This window comes from Poecilia reticulata, chromosome 8, assembly GCF_904066995.2.
Source record: "Poecilia reticulata chromosome 8, P_reticulata-male-v2, whole genome shotgun sequence".
Taxonomy (NCBI): domain Eukaryota; kingdom Metazoa; phylum Chordata; class Actinopteri; order Cyprinodontiformes; family Poeciliidae; genus Poecilia; species Poecilia reticulata.
The window spans coordinates 17,624,225-17,651,572 of record NC_088837.1 but is presented as its reverse complement, the minus strand read 5'-3'; the positions used below and the strand labels follow the sequence as shown (position 1 = coordinate 17,651,572).

Genomic DNA, 27,348 nt, shown 5'->3' with positions numbered 1-27,348 from the left:
CTTTAATATTCCCCATCTCAAGAGACCCTAGCTCCGAGAGAGAGGTGCTGGGGGCCACACATTTTTCCATGCAAGAAAGCAGGGGTGGAGGAAGGGGGGGGGGGGTGTTTCCATGTGAATGTTTGAAATGTTTACAATGCTGGTTTAGATTGTCTAATAAACTTGTACACTTTAGCTTTTTGTTTTTCCCACTTGCTTAGTTCTAAAATTCTTTCTCGTAGTAAATTTTCCATTAATATTTATGATATACACTAAGAAAATAAAAAAATAAAAAATCAAATCAAAGCAGCAATGAGGGAATATTCTGGCAAAAACTGAGCTTGTTGCTCACTTGCAGTTTAAAACTACATGCTCCACTGGCCTTTTTAGGAAACCCAGTCTTCCTGTGTAAATTACATTCCAGGGCCCACTAGATCACCACCGACATATTCCATATCATGAGATTACAGGCCTGTTGAGGTCAAAGCAACCACAGAGAAGCTTCATTGTTGTGCATGTTTTCAGATCACAAGCCAAACGGAGGAGAGAAGACGGGACGATGATGTTCCTGGCTGAGGTGATAGATTGGACCAACAGCTGCACAACTCTGGTCTGGCAGAATCCTGGGTCTGAGCTGAGCCCTAACAGGTGCTCCTAAACTGCCTAAAACCCCAGTCTTAAAGTTGATCTTTGCACACAGAGACTGATCTAATGGCACTGTTGAAGGCTTGCAGTTGGAATCCAATAATTATCTGTGTCCCGAGGAGAGGCTGGCAAAAGATCAGGCTTCAACAAGGTGACCAAAGGAAACAGATTCGAAACAACAAAAGCTTACGCCTGAGCAAAATCTGATGTTGAACTTGAAATACATTTCGTTTTTCCTTCATCTTGGATCCTTAAAGGTCTGTTTTAATTTCATTAATACATCCATCTTTATTTAAATAAGTTTCATACACTTAAATTCTGAATCAGAAATGCAGAATAACATTTTTAGGAAACAAAAAAAGGACAATACTCCAAATTCTCAATCCTCCAGAGAAGTGTTTTCTCTGCCTAGTTGGATGTGGCAGCAACAGCTGCCAGCGCTGCTCTTTCCAGCATGGCAGGACCAGCATTAGAGTTTTAATGGGTGATTAGTGTCAGATATCTAGCTACGTTCTGGGTCTCGATTGTGGGAAATGGGCATGCTGTTACACCTGATCCACAGCTCTCTGTAGAGTTTTGTGCAGTCTGAACAGAAACAGGATAGTTTTACACATCAAACCCGATTTTAGGAGCGCTGTCTCTCAATTGAAGCCTCTCACACATGCAAGAAAGCATTTAAGTCAGTATTTTGAAACATTTCCATCTTTTCCATCTGTCATAGTTCATCTTTTTTACAGTTCAGCCTTTTGTAGATTGACAACAATAGGAATCGCATTTTAGCAGTATTTTGTCTAGCAGGGTCAAAAATAACCTGGTTCCACTTGTGTCAAACATCAGATTTACTGAGTCTGGCTTTGTATCTCTTTGCATTTTGCAAGACAAACTCATTCCCTCCCCTCCAGTGTCTCCCACACAGCGAAGCTCTGATTAAATAGCATGTTTGACTCGGACCAAGTGCAATAGCTCTGGAAAAGCATGACAATATAATCACCTGCATGTTGCACAACTGTTTTTGTGCAACTGCACAGAGAACAGAATAACATTTGGCCACATAATGATGCAATACACATTCTGATTGTCGTCTTTGCTTTCCAACTTCTCTGTGCTTTTCTTTCCCTTCCCTCTGGAGCTGTCTCTGGCAGGGCAGCATGTGAATGATTCCCCTCGCCGCAGCAGAGAGCAATGGTAGACAGCAGTCTGCGGTGTGCTCTCTAAGACAAAAGCATCTTGGCAGGCTGCTTGGCTGCAGCCGGATCAAACAGGTCCTTGCTTATTGGACCTCTTCTTCTTCTTTTCGCTCGTCAGTGGCCATGTGTGAGGCTGCAGCCTGAAGTGTCTGAGGGTTCGGCCCGCTCCTTGAAGACGGGAGCCACTCAGACCACACACAGGGCCTCTTCAACCACCACAATGGAGGACCAGAACAGCAGCTGACAAACTTTGCCTATGCTATCATTAATACTTGTTTTTACTCGTTGAAACGTAAATACATTAATTTAAAACTTCATATATTGTTCTTACAATCGAGATCTTATTTGTTTTTGTTAAGTTTTTTTTTCCCTTTCTAACACAGATGTTTTTTTAATTTCTTTCTGTTGTTATACTCACTGGAAATAGTGTCCCAATTCTGCTATGTGCTTTTCAATGGTAGTAACATTGGAATGTGTGTCTGTTTCAGCTGATATAGTTTTGTCTTTGGACATAATAAGAAGCACATCATCGCTGATTAGAACAGACGGAGAACGCGGTGTGGAAACCAGCAACTCAAGACACGATTCAAACAAAACATTTTCAGACCGTTGAGTCCCAGTGGAAGATCTAACAACAACATGACAGTATCTTTGCACACCAAAGATATTGTCTTTGGTTAGTGTTTTTTTCAGAATTCAACTGTAGTGAGAGATAGTGATCTGCCTGATAGCACGTATAGACAGGTCGGCCATTTATCAGTAACATCAACCGTTGGGAGACTTATTAGCGATCCGATCTGGCACGCCCAAAGAGGGTTTGCTATTTATTATGATGGTCGGGTAGAAAAAACAGGTTAGGGTGCCTTTCCCGTCTGTACCCCTTCTTCTAAATGTTGGTATGTTTGAAGAGCAGAGAGTTCTTTTTCTCCCACATTCTCCTATCGCTGCCCTTGATTCCCACGCTGAGCACCAGCAGCGATGGGAAAGATCCAAAAATACAGGGACACTCTCAAATTCCAGGATTCTTGTGGTGTTTATAAATTAGTAGTGGCTTTGCAAAGGAAAGAAAGATGGGCACAATTACAAACTGCAAAAGCTAATTTCCTGTTTCAGAATCTATTTTAATTCATATAGAGAAAGAAAAATGAAAAGTGGTGCCACTGAATCTTGCATCGGTGTTATTTTCTTTTTAAGTAAGGGTGGTAACTCTGAGTTTAAAAATGCTTTGCATGAAAAAGGAAAAATCTAATATGAAGTGCAGTTTTGTAACTAGGCAATTATAACTGGAAGGAACCATTTTCTTAAAGAATCATTTAATCATTTTTGTCATGTGTTGGTTGCAGTTGTTTTGGAAATATCTAAAATATAAACAGCATGAGCAATAATGCCTCGGACATAACCTAGTGGAGCTGAACAAACTATGTAAATTTCTGACTCTGTGTTTTAAACAAGCAAGTTGACCATCCTGCATTATATAACCTGAAGAAATAAAGCACAATGAGGAAAAAGTTCTCACGCAAAACAAGAATTTTTCTGCATGTTGACCCAAGGGCAATCTGTATTCTTATCTCTACGTCATCGATCCAGTGGCAGAAAGCAGTTTTTTCCCACATGAAGTCCCTGCACCCAGCAGCCTAAACAAACACACACAGCCCGCCATCTGGATGTGGAGCTGCAAATCCAAGACGAGACACACTGAGAGGTCATCTCTCACCTTGAAACATCAGCGTTACCAAGACCTCCGTGAAAAGGCCCAGTTGGCATGTCTTTTAAGAAAAGACAGATGACTGCCCATGGAAGGATGGAGTGAGATGGATGCTACTGGTGACTAGATGTTGGAAAATCTTCGCATGTGCAGAGCGGGCTGAGCTACTTTGCCATGAAGCCAGTAATTGGTCCAAACGGAGTGTGTGTTTCTGTCATCAGGGAGATTATATGTCCAGCATTCCTGCCAATATGTGAGTTGATGTTGCTTTGAACATGGCAGTGTTTTATTTCCACAGCCCTCATCAGTACAGAAAGATGAAACAGGTTCTGGCCTTGTTAAAGCGGGTTTAGAGAGAGCCTGTGTGAGCAACATATGTGTGGAGTCAAGACCTAACATCCAAATCCACTGTCTCACAGTGAAACCACCACCTGTCCAGAGGTTTCACTCATCTCTGTCGAGGTCAAATGTCTTTTCTCCACACAATAAACTGGTCTCCTTACCATGCTCCTTCTTTGCAGGCAAACACTATCACTGAGTAGATTCAACAAGCCACTCAGCCCTGCTTGGATAAGGCCTGACATGATGGAAAATGTACTTTGTGTGGCTTGTGCTGAAGAGGAAATCTAGGCATTAGTCACCCAGGCCCTTTCAGTGGTGTCACAGGAAAGACTTTCTGGGTTTTTTTTTTCTTTCAAGGAAATGAAAGGATTCCTAAGGACTTGATGCATTTTGCCCTCCTTTGATGTCTCGGTGCAGAGAATCATATGTGATCCTTTTTTAAAACTGCGCTTTGCTTTCGTTCATGCCGCCTTGATTTCAGCAACCACAGGGGTGGCTGTGTCTGATTGTGGCCTGTGAGAAGTGGTTTGTTTTTTTAAGGAATTGGCGTAAATCCAGGAGTTGACTTCAGAGATGGATGTTTCTTTCTTGTGTTGCTGCTTTAGATGGTTAACCCACTGCTTATCAAGCTTACTCCAACTGATTGTCTCCGAGATCAACATAAAGCAAAGGAAATCTGAGGTTAAGACCACTGCACTCAGAAGAGTCAAGGATTTTAATTTCACAAGAGCTTACAACTGTCTTACTGTGAAGTGGGGGCCAGCTTGTGCAAAAGAGGAAAAAGACTAGACTCTGTGTTAAAATGAGAAATCCCTACATGAGGGTGTGAGCTAACAGCTTCTCTTTTTTGTAGCTCTTTCACTCCTGTGCCTCTAGCACCACTGTGATTCCATTGACCCTTTTCCTCCTTGTGCCCTCGAGGCAACTCTTATTGTTGCAATGTTGGCCTTCAGTGCTTCCGCCTCCCTTTTTTTTTTTTTCCTAGAGGAGAAATGGGAATTAGAACAAGCTGTTGAAACAGCAGTTCCATGGGAGTGCAAGTCCATAAGACCCCCAAAGTGGCCTTTGCAATATATGTGTGGGAAATGCAATTCCAAAGTCCGTTAGAGAAGAACAACCTGCTTGGATCCTTAAGATTGTGAAAATCTTGAGATTAAAAATAATTTTGAGTCCATTTCCGATTTAGAATCGAAGGATGCTTAAAGGCACAAAGTGATTGTGTTTTGGGAATAATTGGTTTATTGAGCAAAAACAGATTTTATTGATAATTCCTGAATGTATAGGGAAACTTTATCAGTTAAACGTTAGTTGATATTTAAATATTTTTCATAACACAAAGTGCTTAGCAATAGAGTATAAAGCATATTCACACCCCTTGAACTTTTGTAATATTATGTCAAATACCATTTCAATGTACTTTACTGGGATTCTGTTTATTAGCTCTAATTGTGAAGGGAAATGAGAATGATACACAGTTCTCAGTAGCTATTTCTACAGATAAAAAAACTGAAAAGTGTGGCATGCACATTTCAGCAATTACTAGTGTATCCCTAAATAGAACTGAGCAAAATGTAGTACTTCTATAAGTAATCTAACTATCAAATAGAGTACACCTGTGCTTAATCTAATCCCAGTATGAATACAGTTCTATCATGAAGGTTAGAGAACAAAACAAAACAGAATACCAAAGACCAATGAACACACCAAACCAGTCAGGGAGGACGTTGTGAAGAAATCAAAAGCAGAGTCAATATACCAAGCTTTGTACATCTCACTTCATTCCTTCAGCCAAAACTGAGAACAGTGCAAAGCTTACCGAGACATACCTCAATCAGCATGCAGCTTCAATGGTTCTTGGAGAGACTGGATAAAACTTCTGCCTTGCAGATTTTCATTTGTTAAAAATGTTGACTATCATGTATCCTTATCCTTCCACTTTACAATTATCCATTACTATGAAAGGATTTGTCACATAAATCAAACTCAAATTCTGGGGAAATTTGTCATTGTCGCTTCGGTAATTTTATGAAAAAGCAGACATTGTAATTGTGATGAAAACTGTTAGTGTTCAGCGTCAGTGTTGCAATTTCATCAGGAGTTCTCAACTTTGGGAAGAAAGATGCATTAAAGCATTCAAAGATTTCCGACTTGAAACAGAATTTTTTGAAATGCCTTGTGACTAAATGCTGAGCCTCTGTCAGTGACTTATCATTCAATCTGTGCACAAACAGTGAACCCAACCAGATAAACATGGCGATCTTTGGACTGAAGCGGTCAGCTGTATTATTACACAAAACCTACAGGCTCAATCTAAATTGTTTACCCTGTCGTATTCTTATTTTGGAACTAATATGCCTAACTAAATGCATGGGTTTGTGGGAAGGTACATTTTTGCACTGGAAGTAGAGACAAGTAAAATAAATCAATTGAAAGCCACAAATTTGAATCACAGACATATTCCTAGCAATTATGTCCCATAAGGCACCCAATAGTGTAATTAGGGGTTAGTACAAAGCAGAGTGTGGCCCACATCTGGGATCCCCCGGGGACTTCGTGTCTCTGCAAGTTTGCCGTAGTGTGAGAACTTAGCCTTTAAGCACACCTAAATACACAGTTGCTCCAAACACAGCATCACATTGTGAATCGTAGATGACAGGCTTAACTATACTTGACGCAGTTTATTGTAGAAGAAGAAAAACCCATTTGCTTGCAGTTATATTTTTAAATTGTCAACAAGACATTTCTAACAGTGTCAAGAATTAAATGTAAAAACTACAGATTTTTTTTTACAAATGACAATATTTAGGTTGTTATAACCAATACTTTCTAATCAGGGGATGCATCAATTCAGGTCCTATATGTTTCAGTCCAATGATCCCATGAGAACTACTTAAGTTTATTTTATTTTATTTTTTTAAATAGGTATTCATTCATTGACATTTTTGCAATAACAAAGTTAAAGGTTCTCTTGCAGCTTCTTCCAAGCACATGGTGATGTGGACCAGTGCAAGTTGCCTACTGATCTGCATATCGGTGCATAAATGTGTGCAATTTGACTAGAAAAGTACTACACTCATTCAATCTCTTGACTAGCAATAAAGTAAAAAAAATTGCAAATAGAAACAGACATTTTGTATGTAACTAAAAGGTGGTTGGTTATGAACATAACATAGTATGTAAGTAATTTTGAATGAAATTTCTTTGAGAGAATAGAAGGGCATGAGAGTTTGCTATTTGGCAACACTTGAAGTATTACAAAAATGTTTTCAACATTTTTGAAAACATCCATGACTGAAACAATGGAAAGAAGATGTTTATTTCTCCCTCCAGAGTTTATATTCCCAAATGATTTATGAAGTCTTAAGGAATTTCAGTGCAAAAAATCTGACCTGAGCATGATCACCAATTTCCCAAACTGCATTGATACATCCTTGTTTTTAGACTATATGAACACTTTGTGCTCTACATCAAACATTCATAACTAATGTCAAGCCATCATTCTGTGTTGAGGCCATATCATTTGATTTACCAAAATAATTTACTCTTCTGAGATGACAGAAAATTGGAAAAGAATAGAAATTCTTTAAAGCAGTGCAACTGTTTTTAGGACATTTTTTTATCCAAAACATCCATGCACTTTTTGAGTCGGCCAATCCAAACCCACAGTCTGTATATATTACACAACAATCCGTCTAGTAGCAAAAAAAAAAGAAAGAGCATGGGACTAGCTTTTCCAGCAATCATGACTGGTTTTGAAATGCAGACCATGACCCGTTTTACAGCTGACAAAGTGTTTGCAGGGAGAATAAAAAAAATAGAACAACATCTGGAAAACTTCATTGCTTGTTATTCGTAATACCAGAAGAAGTGCTGTAAAAAAAAGAACAGGGAGGCATAAAAGTCAACGTCTGTTTGTTGCAGACAAGAAGACCTTAACATGTGGAACTGATTTAATCATTTATCTATTTATCATCTATACTGTCCCAAAACATGTTGAGGTATATCATGCCACTTTTGTTTTATAAAAGCGAATAAACAAAGAGCTGTCAAAATTGTAAACAACAAGCTGTAATATATGTCTTTGGTAAAAAATTCCAAAATCAAATAAAAACTTGTTGACAGCAGAGGAAAAATAATTTTCAAAGGAGTTATGACCGTCATCAGCAGTGTGACTTCTGTTTTCACTGCTGAGGGCTGCAGTTGCTGTTCCCTGGCCTATAATCTACTGTGCATCCTTCATTCTAAAGTTGCTCAGTTGAGTGCAAGTGCCACAAACCAGAAGAGTGTGAAGGGGCATCAGTTATACTCACAAACCCCACCTCCTCACCCACCTTTGATGGTGGAGGGTCTGCAGAGCCTGACAGCTGCTCTCAAATTAGAGACTAGGAGAGAACACTACAAGACCCAGGAATGTCTGGATTGTCTGGACTGCCTTTCTCTTCCGCAAAGTCTTGGGAAAATGGTTATACCTAAGTCATAGTTTTGACAGGATCTTAGATAATCCTGTGTATCATATCTCTGCATTCCTGGCCTCATGGATTTTGCTTGGAATTTTTAGCTTGCTTGGAAGCGTCACTGGTCCACAGCCAGTCAATACGTATTGGGGGGTGGGAACATGACTGAATAGCAGGAACAGAAGAAATGAGAATGTCAGATTTTTTTTTCTTTTTGTAACAGCTCCAATAATCAGATCATCCAGAAAATCCTCTACGGTGCATTATCAAGCTTTCTTTACTGGTTGCCAGAGAGACAGTGACCAGGCCACAGGGTCAGCGTGGCTGTAGGCATAGTTGTAAAATTGCCTACACAATAAAGCCAACCTCAATAATGATGTTGGGGCCATTTAGGAGAGATTAGCAGGACACAGGCCGGGACCCGCCCCGGAACACAACCTTTACCTTAAGCTGCGGGAACAGAGTTTGTGGGGGGTTTCAGGGTTTTCAGATAGCAAATGTGTGTCATTTTGATCACAATTACAAAGCCCACAAAAGATGAAGACCAGAGGGAGCAACATGAAAGTTTGGGGGTGAGAGGACGGGTGGGACAGGACAAACTAAGCAAGATCAATTGAAGTCGTGGGCTCATTAGTGACTGCTGAACTGCTGTTTGAATAGTTCTATCCATTGTTTGAAGATAAGAATGGAAACGGAGAGCTTTAAAGGGCAAAGATAAGATGCCCATGCAGATCTGTCATGCAGATTTAGTCATTTTCTTGCGTGTTTTTGTTCAATATGTTTTAATAAAAGTGGAATTACTGCAACTCATCTCCTCCTCTTTGCCCTTTGGTGGTGTGGTGTGGAATGTCTGCAGATACCACCTCTTACTTCACACACTCAATGCTGCAACTGGTCTCAAAGAAGAGTTATTATTGTTTCTGAAAATTGACCCAGATGACTCATATTGATCATTTTCTAGTAACGCTGAGCAGGCCATGAAATTCCTTTCAAATGAACCTAATTCAATGTGACCAATGTTTTGGGGGGGTTCAGACAGTAAACAAAACAAGGTCGACACCCTTACTGAGCATGAATGTTGTCTTTGAATTAAATTACAAACAGCATACAATAAAAAAAGGCTTCTTTCTAAAGTAACCCCAGGCACATAACACCATTTTGACCCCCAACAGTAGCTCAGCTCTGTTGTATTTCAATACTGCCTTCCTTATCATTTAAGCATGCCCTGAGGCCATGCAGAGAATGAGAAAGGAATGTGCATGCACCTTTCAATCTGTGTCCAGTAAGCCTGCCATTTCCCACATTCACCCTTTTATCTGGACTTGATCCCAGCTTTCACTCCCCGAAATGACCAGAGCGCTCCATCGGCCTCCTATAATGAAGTCCAGCCACCCTCTCTGGCATGTCTGTATACAATAGGATCTTTCACTAGATCTGGTCCTGCTTCTACCAGTGAAATGTGATGATGATGAGGATACCACACATGTAATCACAGACCTCTTCATTGGTCTCGGATGATGGGTGCAGGGGAGATCCCACCATGAATTGAGAGAATGTTTGCCTGACAAAGTACACTTTAAAGTGCACCAAATAAAGCTGGTGCACTTTGAGATTACGTTAAATAAATTAATTTTACATATTTTTGTTGATAACAATAATTATGATAAAATGCATAGGATATAAATCAGTTTATCATAAATAGCTAAGTCACACAACACTGGTAGATTTTCTAAAATCTTACTTGTTTGGATTCAATCCTTGTTCATTCTTCACAGTGACATCTCCCCAGTCTACTTTGTATTCTGCTGTTCCTGTTGGAAACCCGTCTGCACGGTTCAGTCAATTTAAAGTACTTAATGATTTCATTGTAGGTTTGATCTTTTAAAACTGTGTCAAGAGAAAACACGGTGTAATAGTTGAACTTTTGGCTCAGTTTGAAATATCTAGGTTGTCTGCAGCAGTTTTTTTTTTGTTTTGTCCAAGCAAAAACTATCATGAGATATGATTAAATGATGTGCTAAAGCATGTTTTTACTGGAACTTAGTGGCTAAGCCCAACTAATGCTAAACAGTCCCACAACATGATTCCTTCTACACCAAATTTTACACTTGACACAATGCATTCAGGAGAGTGACTTTTTCCTTGCAACTGTCAAATTAAGATTCATCCATTGAATTACCAGAGCAAGAGGCATGATTCATCACATTTCCACTGCTTTAGAGTCCAGTGTTGACATGTCTGACACTACAGCACCAAAACCTTTGCTTTGTACATGTTGATCTTTTTCATATCAACTAAAAGCATCTCAGTTATACATCCATTATACCAGTTGGACATGTTGGAAATGAGACTGGTGAAGTTGTGTGTTTCGTCCTTCTTTTTTGACATTGTCCTGATTTAGGGTTTCTGATTATACAATATTTATATTCTTTAATGTGTTTGTTAGGGAGAACTTTTCACATTATAAAGAAACTAAAGAGTCCCAATGGAGAATTTGTTTACAATATCATCTTACACCAGATCTGGTTCTGCTCTGCAACAAAACATTTTTAAAATCTTATCTGTTTAAGATTAGGATACGTTATCATAAACCACCTCATTGGTCATAAATGGGCCAGAAGGCTTTCTTTACGATGCTGCTTGGCTGACAAAGTAGGATATCTTGTTGAATGTAGTAAAAAATAAAAATAACTGATGACTTTCTATACAGCCAACGTGTTATCAAAGCAAGCATTTAAGACTTGTATGGTTAAACTTGTAAAAAAAAAATTGATAGCATCAAAAATTTCAACTGAGTGAAAACAAATTAAATGGTGATAAAATGGGATGAAAATAGTTTGAAATGAACTTGACAGAAGGTGCAAGAGCAGGTTCCCGTTAATCAACTCATTCTTGGTTGCTTCAAAATTGCAAATTTCTTTGTGGTGAACTTGCATTGTTATGTACTGACTTGTTTTGATTAAACACTGGCCACACTGAGTCTGTTTTTCTTCCCTGCTCTTTACCTAATGACGATCTTGGATCAGGAGGGCTCTGCTGAAACATGAAGTGGGACAGGTGGGGCTGTGGGTGCAGCCTACTCACCTTAGAGTATAAGTGTGGGAACCTCTGAGTCGCCAGTAGTGCATGAATAACAAGGATCCTGAGGGAGTGTGTCGTAATCTCCTCTAACGCTCTTGTCTCTTGTCTTTCTCTCACTCAATGGAACACATAAATTTAGCCAGAAGACTAGGTACACTCACGCATTTATCTCAATCAACACGTTTTACAAACAGCAATCATCAAATGAAAGCCCGCTCTGAACTTACAGACACACACACACACACACACACACACACCTACTCGCACACGCGCACACACACGCACATGCACACACGCACGCACACGCACGCACACACACACACACACACACAGATGGGCACGTAAAGACATATTTGTATTGTAAATGTAGTCTCAGCCAGGTAAACATTACCTTGCAGTGATTTTATTGTTAAAAAGCAGAGCTTTGCTGAGGAAGCTTGCAAAACAAATCACTCTGAATTAACTGTGACGTAAAATAATGGCTGAAAAGTCACTCAAGAACAAACTTGCTGATATTATGCTGGGGGAAAATGGATCATCCTTTGTGCACTTTATAATATTACAAATTTCCAATAATATTGCTGATTTTTTGCTTTTCTTTTCTCTTGAGCAGGACTCAGCTTGACCTTCCCTGATGAACATAAAAAAATACAATAAATTTGTATTTTTATACTCTTATTTTCTCATTATCTATTTATTCTGTTAAATTGTCCTGACTGATACATCTGTTTTTTTTTTTCCTGGAAGCTAATTTGCTCAAAACCACATCAAAACCACAGAAGAACAGCTGCCCGCTGACGGCGACACTTGTTAAAATTGTTAATTGAGGGTGTGGATGAGTAATGTGTAACAAAATTTTAACCACAACTTTTCCATCAACTCTCTGTTCTGTGGGTAGAAAAAGAAAAAAAGTAGCTATGATATGTAGGAATGTTTGTACAGAAATGTAAAAAGAAAGAAAATAAATTGGTTCTATAAAATACAAATTTTATAGAGAGGAGTTGGTGGGGGTGGCAGAGGGGTGCAGTAGGCTGGCAGCTGTTGCTGCTGTGCAGGGGCCCTCAGGTCTTGGCCTATCCCTAATGGCCAGACCAGCTGTCGGAGTTCTGTCTGTAGGGGCGGAGGGCTTCAGGAGGCGGGGAGGGCATGAGAACTTCCACCCCCCTGTCCTGGGAGGCGGGTCCCTGCCTTGTCTGCCCTCCACTGAAAAGGGGTGATTGATGGCGCAGGGTTGACACCATGCTTCACCAACAATTGACTCAGGAGGGAAAGAGGATGAACAGAGTGCAGGGGACCCCTCCATGTCTTTCTCTTCTGGTTTTCAGAGGCAAATGTGGGATCAGACCCAGTTATAATTCACTCATTTTTCTCAACATGTCTTTTATTTGACATTTTTAGTGCAGCATATGCCACTGGGAGGACTTTTAAAGGCTGTTACTGTCATAAACGTGCAAACAAATTCAAGTTATTTTCGGTTAGACAGATCACACGGATCAGATTCAAACATGATTTTCTGACATGTGACCTGCATTTTTTAGGCCACTTGTTGCAAATAGGATTCTGGTTCCCTATTTTTGAAAAAAATAAATAAATAAATTCATCTTTACAACAGAGGCCAGGATGCATGATTGAGCTAGGATGGACAGTGCCGTGGCCTGAAGTGTGTGCGTCAGGTCATCAGTAGATATCAAACTAAAGACTCGGCGCTGGGGCCTGCTAACACAGACCTGACCTTTTGCTCTGAACCCCAGGATTCTCCCTGGATCCCTTTCAACAAGTCGCCAACACCTCTGTTCTTATTTAAGATTTACAGCTTCATAGAGGGTGAGAGGACCTGGAACATTGTATAGAGGGTGGAAGTGGGGGCGGGGTGCTGCCCAGCAGCTGTTTATAGTGGTCTTAAGCAGCTATTTCACACGGAAGCAGAGTCATAATGCTCTCAATTCCCCCAGCTGCTGAGCCTACAGCTCTTTCCGATTTGCATTCCTTTACAGTGATATTGATTGCAGTCTCTCACATGTTTGGATACACATGCATGCAACCTTTCTCTGAATCCACTGTCCACCAAAAAAATTGTTCTGGTTTTTGGGAGTGTAAGGCTGTGTTTAGTTTAGAGATGTCAAGATAAACTCGTAAAATGTTGGAGTGTTTTTGACAGACATACATTTAATATGAAACGAGTAGTAAAAAAAAAAAGAGTCCTGTGAAGAATATTTTCTTTCTACTGTCTGTCCCAGTTTTTAGAAGTACCAAGCCCTATATACACATTCGCAATTTAATAGCCGTTTAGAGACCTTGTGTGAAAGTCAAACACTTCTTCCCACAATCCAAAGAAAGATCCATCATTCCTGTATGTTTACTTTTGACCACCCAAAAAAAAAATCCAGTTTCTAAGTTACCCTGTGTGTATGTCAGAGAGTGGGTGGAAGGAAAAAAATGAAACCAGAGACTCATAGTAACTGAAGATATACAATGTATGAATACAAACAAAGCTGCAGAAATGTTTTTTTCAGAGTGCCTCATGACAGATTATTCAGTTGTGGAATAACAGGTTAAGAATGAGCAAGAAAAATGTCATGTTCAATGCAACAAAGCCACCCAGGTCCAGAAATTGTTTAAAATAGACAACATTAAGAAAGAAAAGCAATGGTTTAGATGACGAACTGTACAAAAACACGACTGCCAACTGGTACAATAACCTACTTCTTTGTTCTGTGTTTCTGTGTGGAAAAACTTAGAGCAGTGGGACGCTGGCTGCACAAACAACTCTCAAAAAATCTTGGGAAAAGCAGAGGTGTTTTTTTCCACTGTGAAAATGGTCACTTGCCTTTAACAGAGCAGAACCAAAGAGTTCTAATCTTATCGCTCCGGGATGCAGTTGGGTGTGAGCTTCAATGGGGGATGCTGGGCTGTTCTCAAACATGCAGACAACATCAAGAGTTTGTCCTCATTCCTTCACAAATCTGAGGGTGTCAGAGCTGGAAACATAAGCAGTACAATTAATTACAGTGACAGCAAGGTTTTTTTGTCTTTATTGTAATTTGTTTTGCTTGCTTTATTTATATTTACTTTGAATTTGTAAATGAAGTAGTAGATGGAAACTTCTATATTAATTATAGGCTAATTTTCCCACCGATTTGTTAATTTACACAGCTTGAAACAATATTTAGATTTTTTTTTTTTATTAAAATCGTAAAATTAATAAAAGGAAAAACTAAAGGTAACAATTTCACTGCATTATAAAGGTAATTTCTTGAATTTTTGCTGTTCTTTGTCTTGAAGTTGTTTTAAAATCTGTATGCTTTAGTTTACATTCATTTGTCAGATTGCTTCAAAATTCTGTTTCTGAAATTAAATACACATCTATATTAGTGAAGCAATTAGAATGCCTTCTTCAGATTTCTTTTTTGTAGACTAAAAGTGTCCTGGCACATGTAGGAAACCAGCTCCTCAATATGGTATGCCTGAAATGCCAATACATGACATGTAAGAAAACATTAAAAAAAACAGATGGTCTTTAAAATCGTCCTAACATACATTTTAAAATTATTTTTAAGCTATGCCCCCCCATTTCTCTCTTAAAATATTTATTTTATTTCAATTGATAGTAAATTGCTTTTTCTTTTAAATTATATCCATATACTAACATATTAAATAAATGAATAAATTAAAAAAAGATACATGGAAAAATGTTAAAGTAAACAGGCATGCAATTTTAAAATTTTAAAATACACTACAAACTTTAAAGCATACAACTTATCTGGATTCTGGTCTTCAATTGGCCCCAGCGTCTGTCTCTAGGGGTCTTGGCTGCTGATTGGCCGTGACCCGTTTTGCAGAGGGCCTTCTAATCCTCTCCACACGCTCTGTGGGTGCTCCTCAGGTTTTTCCCACATAAATCAGTCTGGTCTGGGTGGTAAAGTCATCACGTCCACTGTGTCCACACACATGGCCAGTTACTGCCCATATCACTTGGAGGACTTTCGCTCTAAAGGCCACCAACCCCAAAGGGAGGGTAATGGCCACTTCTTGATTTGTGTATGAAAAATCTGTATTTTGCATGTATTACACCCAGTGATTAACATCTATATACCACTTCTGTTAATCTATTTTAACAAACTTGATTTTTTTATTGGTGATGGTGCCAACCTTTATTTGTAGTACTTATAACAAAAAGGGAGATATACGAACTTTTAAATATTTTTAAGCTAGCATAAAATGTAACTATATGTAATGTTAATTAATATTTGACCATATGACCTCATGAGGTGATCTAAGTACCTAATGTATGTAGACACACTCGGCCGCTGTCGAAAAGGCCATACTCGGTTGAGAGTTGCCGTGACGGCATATACATACAATTTTCCTTTTCACCAATGGGTGGTCTTCCCTTAATGGGCATTGGTCCACTTTTATTTCTAACACCACAAACCTTAGTCATTCATTTACAGTCTTGAGTAGCAGCATTTACATTATCTCCGTGCCTCGCAGTAGGGTATGGTACAGCTGGAACCAGAAATGCAGAGAAGTACTAGAATGAAGAGGTGATACATTAAAGGCTTTTTGCTAATAAATGTCTGAGTTAAATTTAGAATAGCTGTTTCCTCTTTGTGTTTATCATCCAAGGACAGTACAAGCATTGATCAAAGGGAAGCACAGCTCTGCTTTCAACAGAGAAGAGGGTTATAAATTCTGGCCTGCCTCTTCTTTGTTTTTGTGAGCGGAGATTTCCCTGGAGTCCTGTGTGAGAACTTTGTCACCAAGACTCTCACTCTCCCAGGTTCTCTCCAGAACAAACAAATCACAAACTTATTTGTTCAATTTATGTGTGTTTGTCCAAGGGTGTGACACATACTAAATAAAAAGACAAATTCCTTACATAATCAGATTTTTACTATCTCATGTGTATATAAACTATAGGGCTAGTAGGAAAACTAAATAATTGGTGCAAAGAAACTACTGGGTGTCCTGAAGTATCGACACGATCATATGTTAGGTTCTCTTTCATTCTTTAAACAATGACAGTGATCATATTTCTGGAAGGGAAGTTTCGGATATAGAATTGCGCTAAAGAGAAATTGGAGAATGCCAATGCAAAGTGGAGTTTCCACTTTGGTTCCTTGGTTGTTTTTTTTTTTTTTTTTGATCACCTAGTAGGTCTTTATTTTGTGAATGCTCAAGCATTCACAAAATAATGAATGCTTGAGCATTCATTATTGTGTACCAATAGTTTTTTTGTAGACACATGACACATTTGCAGTATTTGTATACAAATAGCAAGATTTTTAAAAATGCAACTGGCTGGCCTCAAGTGTAATGAGCTCACTCTCCATGGGATGTCTTCCAGCTGGAAGCCAGACAAAATACTGCAGACATTTGCCAGAGTTTTGAGTTAGTAACTAACTCTCAGGGTGAAAGATATTTTCACAACCAGATTAAAACAAAAAATAAAAAAACACACACATCTTCTTACACTTACTTGCAACAGTAACAGAAGATTACACTCTTGTCTGTAAAACTTGTTTCCACTTGCTGCCACTCAGCTGAAAACTCTTAATCTGAGTAATAACTGCATCATTTTGAGTCGTCATAATGATCGTCTCTATTGCAGTATTATTCAAATAACAGTAGAGGACAAAAGGACAAAATAATTTGCATGAAAAGTTAAATGCAGCTATCAAAAACATTTTCTGTTCAATCTTTTTCACATTGTGAGTGCCAGAGGAAGCAGGTGTCTCCAAGGCCTAACAAGCCCATGTAGGTGACGTCACATGCACTAACGAAGCTGTCCCCAAACCGGCCTGCTGCATTCATAGCCCAACTCCTCCCTGTAATTTATGCAAGGCCAGGTCCAGGAATAGAGTAACAGAAAGGGGGAGACGGTGGCGTAGAGGCAGTGCACTTCAATATTAGCGTGCAACCCTCCCCTGCAGAGCAAAACTGTGTCATAATGCAGCACTGCTTTTATGATTCAAATCAAGCCTATTGTCTCTGAAAGCAAAAGGCTCTGCGCCGTTCAGCAGAACAACTGAGGCACTATGTGCCGCCTGCAGAAAATGAGTTCATTGGAGGCTGCTGGCTGAATTGAGTTTGAGATGAACTAAGAAATTAGGACTCAGATTCAGTACACTAGGCATGGGGACAACAGAGCTGCCTGCAGACTGCGTGTCTGCTACCATGTAAACACAATTCAGTCCCTTATCAGCAATTAATCAGCTCTAAACACACAAACAAACAAGCTTACAGAGTGTTGGACACAGTCCAGTCTGCCCCAATGTTATAGAAACAACAGTGTGGGAGTTTTTTCCACATTTAGCGCAGCGTCAGAAAGAAATGTAGTGTTTTTATGTTATAGTTTAGCATTTTTTTTAAATATCTCTGGAAAGTCTCTCAAAAAGTGGAGGACTTAAACCTTTCAGCGATTCGTGATTGTGTCTTTGTGATGAATACAACAACCATATGTCTTACTTTTCATTCGCTTTGGAGGGTTGTAATTAGTCATTTTTTAAATTCTTGCATTTAGCTGATTTTCTCTATTTTTTAGTTATTTATTTATTTATTTTACTTCATAAGTTAGCTCTTGTCATACTTGGATGCACGAATGTGTGCGCCTGTGTTGATATGAGAGAGGGTGGGGAGGTGCGGGAAGGAGAGAGAGAGAGAGAGAGAGAGAGAGAGAGAGAGAGAGAGAGAGAGAGAGAGAGAGAGAGAGAGAGGAGGTGACGGAAGATGAGGAGGAGGCGGAGTGATACCAGACGCTGGAAATCATTGGGAAAGGAAAACTTTTCAAAAGTTTCTGGAGGTGAGAGGAGAATCACAGCACCCGTGGCCGTGCTGCGGAGGATATTACGGGATTGGGACTTATCGCTTTGCTTCCCGGCTGACTTAACGAAATATTTTTTGGAGACTTACTTTTGTCCTGTAAATTAAACAGAGGATGTATTTCTATTAAAAGCGCTCTTCAAAACGTTGGAAACTTTTCCACAGAAATGGAAGGGAATATGCAATGGATTATTTTCTCGTTTTTATTGTGCTTTCATATTGGTGAAGGTGAGTAAAAAATCTTTCACAGCTGCCCACAATGTGTAAGTGTGTTTAAATCCACAGGTAGCCTGGGCATGTCTGGACAGCGAACCCATTGTCCGGTGCCCCCTTTGTAGGGTAATTGCCCTATTCTTGACCAAGCTCATTTACGACAAGATTGTATTAGTTTTTATTTTTTTTTAATATATGATTTAGTTTGTTAATTATCTTAGTAGTATGTTGTTTTAAAACTTGCCTAACTTTTCTTGTACTTCTCGGATTAAACAGAAGCGCAACAGATAATTGCATGCTAGTTAACAGAATTAAATTGCACAATCTTTTTAATGAGCAATAATTTTACTTCCTGGGAAATAAAGTAGATTCAAGCCTTAAAGAAAAGTAGTTTCATTTTGTAGTAAATTAAGACATTAGGTCATTTATTATCCATGCTGCGCTTCTAAACCCTAATTGTAGAGGAGGTGGCTTTAAGAGACATCGTGAATAGTTTTTGTGGTTCTGGGTAAAGTCTGGTAAATATGAATAATTATATATCCAAGGAAAGCTCTTTTATGAATTCTAACGGTTGTAAGTTTGTACCGCCATCAAGGAAATAGTAAAGTTTATCTGCTTGGTACAAAGTCAACAGCAAACATGCGGGAGTGTCCCAGGCTGCACTCAGAAATCACTGCATGTGAATCTATCAGAGTCCTCTGAATTATTGGCTCAATTGTCTTTTTCTATAGCTGTGATATTTAAAAAAAAAATCAAAACATTTTTTGTTTATTTTATTATTCAGATCCTAGTCAGGAAGGGGACTTATTAAAACCTGAGCTGGATGGCATGAAGATTTATTAGCTGTGTGGTTTGCTAACAAATTTCTTGAAATTCTACAGGGTTCCGGTGTCTGGATAAAAACAGGCCCTGTCAAAATGGAGCGACATGCATAGATTCCCCTTCTAGATGCATGTAAGTAAAACATAACACAGACACAGACAATGCAGATGACACAGATGACAAGCTTTCAAGTGTGTTGGTTGTTTGTAAGAATGGATTTATTTTTTTGTCAGATGGTTCTTTCAAAAATCCAGAAAGTGCTTTTTTTTTGTCTTAAAATCTTTTCATATTTTAAAATCTTGTCATAGCCTTTTGTCTGTCTGCAAGGTCCAATTCATTGATTAGGCAATCACTGATTAGCATCACCAAGCCTTAAAAGGTTTCATCCTTTACACTTGTTAAAGGGCTTACTGAATCTTTTTAAAGTTTACTTGATTTCTTCTACAAAGATGTAATTTTTAATGCGTGGACCTATTTAGTTTGTTCGAAAGCTTTTTGAACTTTCTGGTGAATTGTCTCAGTTTCTTGCTCCATGCTCCATTGAGCTCTTGGATCTTCTGACAGTGATAAGGCTTTTTGTTTTTCCAGTTGGTAAGAGTGGGGGTGTGTGGGAGCCCTTTGCAATAGTCAAGTTAAATAGCCTTCAGTGTTTTGCCTGGGGGTCATTGGCCCTTCTTTTTTTCATCTTAAGTTTAAGAAACATTAAGTGTTTCAGATGAAGGTGATACAGTGGTAAAATAAAATCCCTGGGTTTCCTGCTGCTTCCCTTCAAAACAACGAATGCATTTTTTTCAACTTGTATTTTCAGTTTATTAAGTTGGAGAGGTCGAAGTTGCTCTGAAACCACATATGCACTTGTTGCAAGAATGTATGTTATTGTGGTTTATAGATCTGTAAAGTCTATTCTGTCTGTAGTAGTCATTGCATGCTGGCCAATGTGTAACCTGGCTGCATGTGAACAAGTAACCATTACCCACAATTTATCAATCATTACCTATAATCAAAACGCTTTAGTATCATTTTGTAAATGTATAATTTTATCCACACAGATTTCTTGTCTTTTGTTCTAAAGTACTTGTAAGAAATTGTTGTGTGCTAAGAAAGAATATATCCTAATTTGAATGGCAAAGTATTTCTTTATGGAGTGGGATGTCAAATATCAGACTGTAGAAGAGCCCCCTAACTGTGGAGAGCAGTGGAGCACATCACGGACACATGAGAGTGGTCAGACCAGTCCTATGAGTGGTGGTGGCACCCCACCCGTTCCCATGAGACCCTGCAGAAACAGGAGATCCAGAACAGCAGAAAAGATCCTTTCTTCCCCCAGATACCTGGCTGTAACTTGGCACCGCAGCACAGGGTTGAAGGGAAGGAGAGAAGAAAGGCCACAGCAAAAATGAGAAGAACATGAAGTGAAATGAAAACAAAGCAGATTTAGGTTTTTATTTGCTAATAAAAATAACAGCTGAAACAACCCAGAAAGTACAACTGAGCTACAAAGCCTCACACATTGTTTGGTTGAGACTATATGTCTTGTTTTGAAGCTATTGAGATATTTTGTTTCCATTACAGGAAATGGCTTTACTAGTAACAAAAATGCTGTGTGGGTATGGCGGGTGCTATTGTTGCTTTCCCAGTTAGGACGATATCATATTTAGCTGATAGAAAATACTTTAAATAACTTCTTTTGTTTGAAATAAGAAGCCTTCTGACCTGTCTTTTTAGTGATGGTGGCATTTACAAAATACTAGACAAATATTGATGGACACATCTTTTTATTTTCCAACACACTGTATAGTTGTTGGTGGTATTATGGTGTTGCGGACCAATACCAAAGGGGAAACAATGCATTGATTCAGCCTGAAGCTTAAAACCACAAAAGAGTTCGCAAGTTTAAACAGACATAACAGTTTGGATTGCCTTCCTAAAGCCAAATTTATGAAGAAACAATAGAACCCATGCTAATCCTGTATTGTGCATAAAGCTGACATAAAGTTGAAGTAAACTTCTTTGCTCAACATTCAAACACTAAGATACCAGTTATCCTGATCTGCTTTCCATGACTCACTGTTTTTCCATCACATGCATAGCCTCCTCCGCTGAGCCCCACGTATTCTCATTCTTTTATCCTTCAGTGTCTCAGATTGTTGAACTTGACAGTGAATGGCTGATGGTGTCATGGATAGTATGGCCTTCAAGGTGAGCAGTCAGCGAGTCCAACTGAAGAGCCATTGGCCCTCAACTTTGCTGAGAATGCTGTGTGAAGAGGGCCACTGCGGTATTGCCGGAGGAGTAATAATTAGGCAGATCGAGAGGGTGTCATTCAGAGAGGATCCAGCTGGAGGGATTGAACTGGGGGGGTAGGGACTGGCTTGAGGGAGGCTGAGTGGGATGGAGGAGGTAGTGGGCGGGAGGGGCTGCGTAAAGGACAGCTGGTGGATGTTGTGATGGTAATCCAGTGAAGTCAGATCTTGACAAAGAGAAAGCACAGGACCAGGTGCTGCCATTGAGCAGTCAGTCGCCCTCATACTGTGAGAGACAAGCTTGTGGAGGAATGAAGCTGGTAGCCCACAGGCTTCATTGCACATGTTGCCTCTCTCACAGCGCAACAGCTACCAGGTCTCCTTTTCTCTAACTTCATGTTGTATAAGCTCAGGCTTCTCCTCTTGAGGCTTTCAGTCCAGCATCAGATCACAGACGGCAAACAGCTATTTCTTCCCAAATCTACAAAGCTGACTAGAAAAAAATTTGGGCCTGCTCTTCCGTTTTAGACACATGGATACACTAGTCCTCTTTATTTTACAAATTCCTTATCTTTGGCCTCAGGAGCAGAGGCGGCAAATAAATAGTGGGTGTTTAGTCATGACCCCATAGCAACTCCCAGCCTTTTAAAGCATGATGAAAGAGGGCTTTTGATAAGGAATAGACTGGCTAGACAGTTTTGAGAGCTGTTTTTCTTTTAAAGAGGGGAGTATCGTGTAAAATCAACTTTTTTGAGCTTTAAATTATGTCATGATATCATCATCAACATACCTAGAGAATTGCTTTGATTCTTACGTGCATGTTTGAGAAATCCTTGAATTTGTTGTGGCAGCCATTCGGAGATGCCCAATGAGTCGCTCATACAATGCGCCGCCTAGTTACCCAAAGGACCGCCTTGGAGCTGCAATACCCAGTTGAATTTCTGCCTCACAGAGCACCTCCCCCACGGTGGAGAAAAAGGGGAGGTGCAAGTAGCAAACACCTGGTGAAACTGCGCATCTGCTGAGCTTATCATGCAAACTACTTCTCAGTCCAACGCTCCTAAAAACGACTGTAAAAGGCGTCATGGAGGAGCATTGCTGTGATGATGGGCTGAAGCAAGAGTGTCAGAAACAGTAAGAGCTTCATAAAGAGATACAGGTCAATTACAAAATACAAAGTAACATTTATTTTAAGTCTTTTTTTGATGTATACAGCACTTTTATGAAAATGGCACAGTGTGCCACCCTTAGTAACACCCATCTAACACATTGCTTACTCTGATTAGTTTTGGAAACAAAAAAAAACTTACATAGCTTGAAAAAAAGCATAGCATCTTTTAAGAAGATTGTATCTTTGCACAAATAAACGGAAAAACTGCTTTTTTGTTACAAAGGATATCCTTTTGTTATAAAGGATAGAAATGCATTTTATATAATTCAGTAGAACTATACATACATGCCAAGGCATGTATTTAGAGAAAGACCATAGCAAAGGGACAGACTATATTGTTGGCTTAGTTCACGGCACCTCAGGGCTAGTGTTTTCTTTGCCATCTTTATGGTGGATTAGAAAGGAATGTTTAGTGAGGAAGATTCCTCCTCTCCCTCTGGTGCTTTCAGGTTATTGTCTCTGTCTCCCCTCCTTTCACCCTGTTTGCCCCTTCAGGAATGCCTTTAACAATACCGTTAGCCTAGGTTTTTTTTTTTTTTTTTGAAAATTAGATGTTTGGAGTAACTTGTTTGATTTGCAATTAGGTACTCTACAATTTTGTAAAGCAACCTAACGTTTCCATCACTCATGGAGCCCCAGCAGGCAGATGGATCCATTGTCATGTCATTACCCAGGAAAACTGATTTATTGCAGACTGAGTAGATTCAAATGGCATCATCCTTCAGGAGATGAGTTCTGTCCCAACCTCTTAACATGACTTTCCTCTGGGTCGTGTTTGGAGACGGGGAGCTCTGGTTCCCAGGCCCTGTCAAAGGAAGTGGTGCCTTCTGACCTCCCTGCTACGCATATCCTGTCTTATCTCAGAAGCTTAAGCAGCTTACTGAGTGTACCGAGGCATTTATTTTCCAATTTTGCCTGGGTTTGTTTCATCTCTACCTTTTCTTACGTTTTGACTAGACTCTGCTCATTTTTCCTATTCCTTCATTATCTGAAAGTAAATCAGAAAACACAGAGATGAAACTCTTAAATAATCTCTTGAAAGCAAGGCTTGTCATGAAATTAATGTTTTGAACAACTTTGATTTGTTTTAGGAACGTCATGTTGGAATCTGTGTAATATTCCCTATGGTGTCAACATGTGTCTGGGCTTCTTGCTTATGTAGGGATGAGCCTGCCTTTGAAGTCTGATCCACTGGGTTTTTGTTACTTTCTGGAAGACAGTGACTTCTGTAAAGAAATTTAGACACGTCTGATTAGAAGTAGAGAGCTCTGCCAGCAAAATTTCCCTAGTCTTCCCCTCCCTTTAGGGATGGATCCAACTTTAAATGGTTCAGGAAAAGGCATTCACTGTTCAAATAAGCAGACATTATATAAACAACCTAACTTAAGAAGGCAGCATATATATATAATTTTTATATATAATTATATAATTTTTTTTAATTTAGAGGGTTTTTATATGTTTTTTGGAACGCTGAAAATAACAAAACTTTGCAGCTCTATTCTCATTTGTTCCATTTTTACAAAAGGTGTCACATATGACTGACACACACACTTCTGTAACATCTCCAGTGCTTCTTTGGGTGACAGCTCTCGAGATAGTAAACATTCTCTGGCTGGTTTCCTTAGCTTATCATAAGGAACCTTTGCCAGTGCCCCATAAACAAACTTCATTTCTTTCAAGACCATAAGCACGTGAGAGGCTGTGCTGGCCTCATTCAATCAGTGGGACAGTTTCTGTCAACACACTGAAGTGTGGACTGTTGCTTATCAGATGTTGAATGTACAGAAAGTTTTTCCTGTGTAGCAAAAGAATATAATTGAGAGGTTTACCTCCACTTATATTTTACAGTTTTAAGTGAAACGCACATAATTTAAAAAAGTTGTCATGCTGCCATGGGGTCCTTCAAGTTTCAAAGTTGAACAAAAATCTGTTTCGGTTTAGGTGGTTGGGTGGGGTTTTGTGGTTGAGTTGATTTCAAAATGCTTTACAGGACCTCGACTCTAGGATTCATGCAATGTGGTTATGGGCAAAAGCATTGCTATTTGAAAAATGTGATGGTGGACTCTTCCAAATTGACATTGGCTTCACATTTTTAAAGATGGTGAAGTAATGAAATTGTGAACATGTGTCTGGATCTTTATGCTGCAGTTACGTTGAGCACACAGCCAAACATTGTTTCACTTTTCTGTCAGGGATAGATTTATAGTGATCTCCAATCTGTCTGCCATTTGGCTAGGCCCCTGATTTTTACTCCTGTACATGTTGACTTGACTGCTCTTTAGCTATTTGAGGGAACTAATTATTATCTTTAGCTTTTGCTTTTTTCTCAGATTCAGTTTTTTATTAGAAAATGTTCTTGATGTTCACATGCGCGCTACACTCTCATCCATTTGACAAGCTGGAAGGCCTCTGGAGACCTCTTCAGTGTGCATGTAAACACAAGTGTTTAAACAAATCTAGTTATCTATTCTGTGAAACACAAACACACATGCTTGTGGATATGATTATGGATGATTACAACACTAAAGTTTTCCAGAGAGAGCTACCTGCATTTGGACATGGACAAATCCTCTGAGCAGTTCCAACTGTCCTTATGAAACCCTTCCTCTCATCACCCCCTTTTTCTCATTCGGGACCTGTCTTACCATGGGTTACTGTTGCCAGGCTACGGCCGAGGCCTTTAAAGACTAGCTGTTTGGGTCACTGCACCCCCCTTGCACAGCTATCGCCCCCCAACACTTTCATACAAAAGGGTTCTGACTACTTTAGCTCTTTTATTTGGGCCACAAAACATTCCCAACCCCCAATCTGGCTCTTTGCTGAAGAAGGGAGAGCCAAGCTGAGAGGAGCCAAGCCGAAGAGACTGCTGGAGGGAGGGGGCAACCATGGGCTCTTGTTGGCAGTGTGGTATCAGTATGGTCTCTTATAAAGAAGAATAACTGGTCACTGCTTGCTTGTGGAAAGAGTTGTGGGAAAGAAGGCTGCATTGTGAAAAAGTGGCTGATGTTACAATATCTTTTTTTGGCAATTGTAAAGTAATTTACAAAACATTTATCACTTCCTCTCATGTAATGGACAACTTGAAACATTGCTCCAAGAGAAAATATTATTTTGTTCCTTCTCTTTTTCTTTGTGTACTTGTTGTCTTGTGAAGCATGACTGTGTGTTTGAAGTATGTAAAAGATTACAGCCTCTTTGTCCACAGGTGAACCACCTTTTGACCTCTGGGAGAATAGCTACTATTGTGTGGAACAGGATGAGCTCAGGTTACTCTGCTCAAGTGAACCAGAAAGCAGGAAAATTAGCATTTTGTTACCCACAGATAGGTGCTAAAACTCACTCACATAAATCAAATCCTTTCAGGGTTTCTATGATTGACACAGAAAATTCAAAACATCACTGAAAACACTTTCAATGCCATACTTAAATTTAATATGTCTCATTTCTTTTTATCTCTCATCATCTCTTTTAAGCATTCGTGCTCAAGAGCTGAGCCTTGTTGTAAGTTTTCCCTCCTTGTGCTTGAGTGTGAACTGAGTGTTGCATGGTTTTACTATGTTGCAGTGCGATTTTGTCCTCGAGACTTAAAAACGTCAAAACCGTAGAACAGCTAATGCATGTATCTGTGAAGAAAGACCACATTTCTTGAGTTTTCCAGCTATGAGTCTTGGCTACTGCTTCAGTCCCATGGGCAAAACAGACCAGTTGTTTTGGCTTAAAGTTTGGCCAAAGATGTAAATACCAGACACCCAGAGGTGCTCTGACAGATGAGGACAGATGGCAGGATTGCAGCTGGCAAGAGCAATCACATGTGTTGACACGGGAAGATTACCCATTCTGGCCATCACCAGGCTGCACTCACAGACCTCTGTCTCATCTGCTGTATTTGCTTCCTCAAAGGTCAAATGTTGGCAAGTCAAAAGTATGACCAAGAAGCCTGTTGCACAATAGCTCTCCTGCACCTGTTGCAAAAATCTGGCACAAATAAGTAGAATGAGAAAAGCCTAGATCCTGGACTGTTGTTCTCATGAGCCATGGAATCCACAAGGTTAAAGGGAGCTTGACAAGCTGATTTTTCAGAGTGATATGAACAGAAATACGAGGGAAGTTGCGTGTCTTTCGCCTTCTCTACTCCGATAGCATTCTGATTTGTGTGTTATGGGAGTAGCATGTTGGCATTGAGTCAGGTCTAGACAAAAGAATGTGTGTTTTGGCTGAATTTGTAAAGGAGGACAAATAATTCATCAGGCATTCTTGTGGGCCTACATGCACACGTTCACGCAATCATGTCAGCTAATGCAGACACAAATAAATACCAGTGAACTTGATTCTCACATAATGCCAGACCTATTTTTCCATCTGATGTAATATTTTTGACTTGACATCACTAGGCATTGACATTCAGGTTATATTTGAGGGTGAGTTGTTGAGTTGCCATTTTTGCTCTAAACTCAATTGTGGTTATTTGAGAATGGGGACAACAGCTTGATAACATTAAAGCTGTTTGAATTTATTAACATCCAACGTAGAAAATACAGTCTTTGCTGTATTTTGCAGCTTTATAAGCAATTTTCCTCTTTGATACTTTCAAGGTTCTCTTTGTGCCACATTTGTGTTCCATTTTTTGTAAAACTCCAGATTCCAGACATAGTTAATTTGCCTCTAAATAAACCCAGCCAAGCCA

The 27,348-nt window shown here is 39.5% G+C and overlaps 1 protein-coding gene across 1 annotated transcript in view; it reads left to right on the top strand.

The window, feature by feature from the left end:
- Window positions 1-18,144: 18,144 nt before the first annotated feature.
- Window positions 18,145-27,348, top strand: part of notch3 (notch receptor 3) — a 28,157-nt gene continuing 18,953 nt past the window's right edge. Inside the window, exons 1-2 of the mRNA XM_081610100.1 lie at window positions 18,145-18,443; window positions 19,310-19,382. Of these exons, the coding sequence (XP_081466226.1) occupies window positions 18,383-18,443; window positions 19,310-19,382 (134 nt within the window). The 5' untranslated portion in view covers window positions 18,145-18,382. The remainder of the gene's footprint in view (window positions 18,444-19,309; window positions 19,383-27,348) is intronic.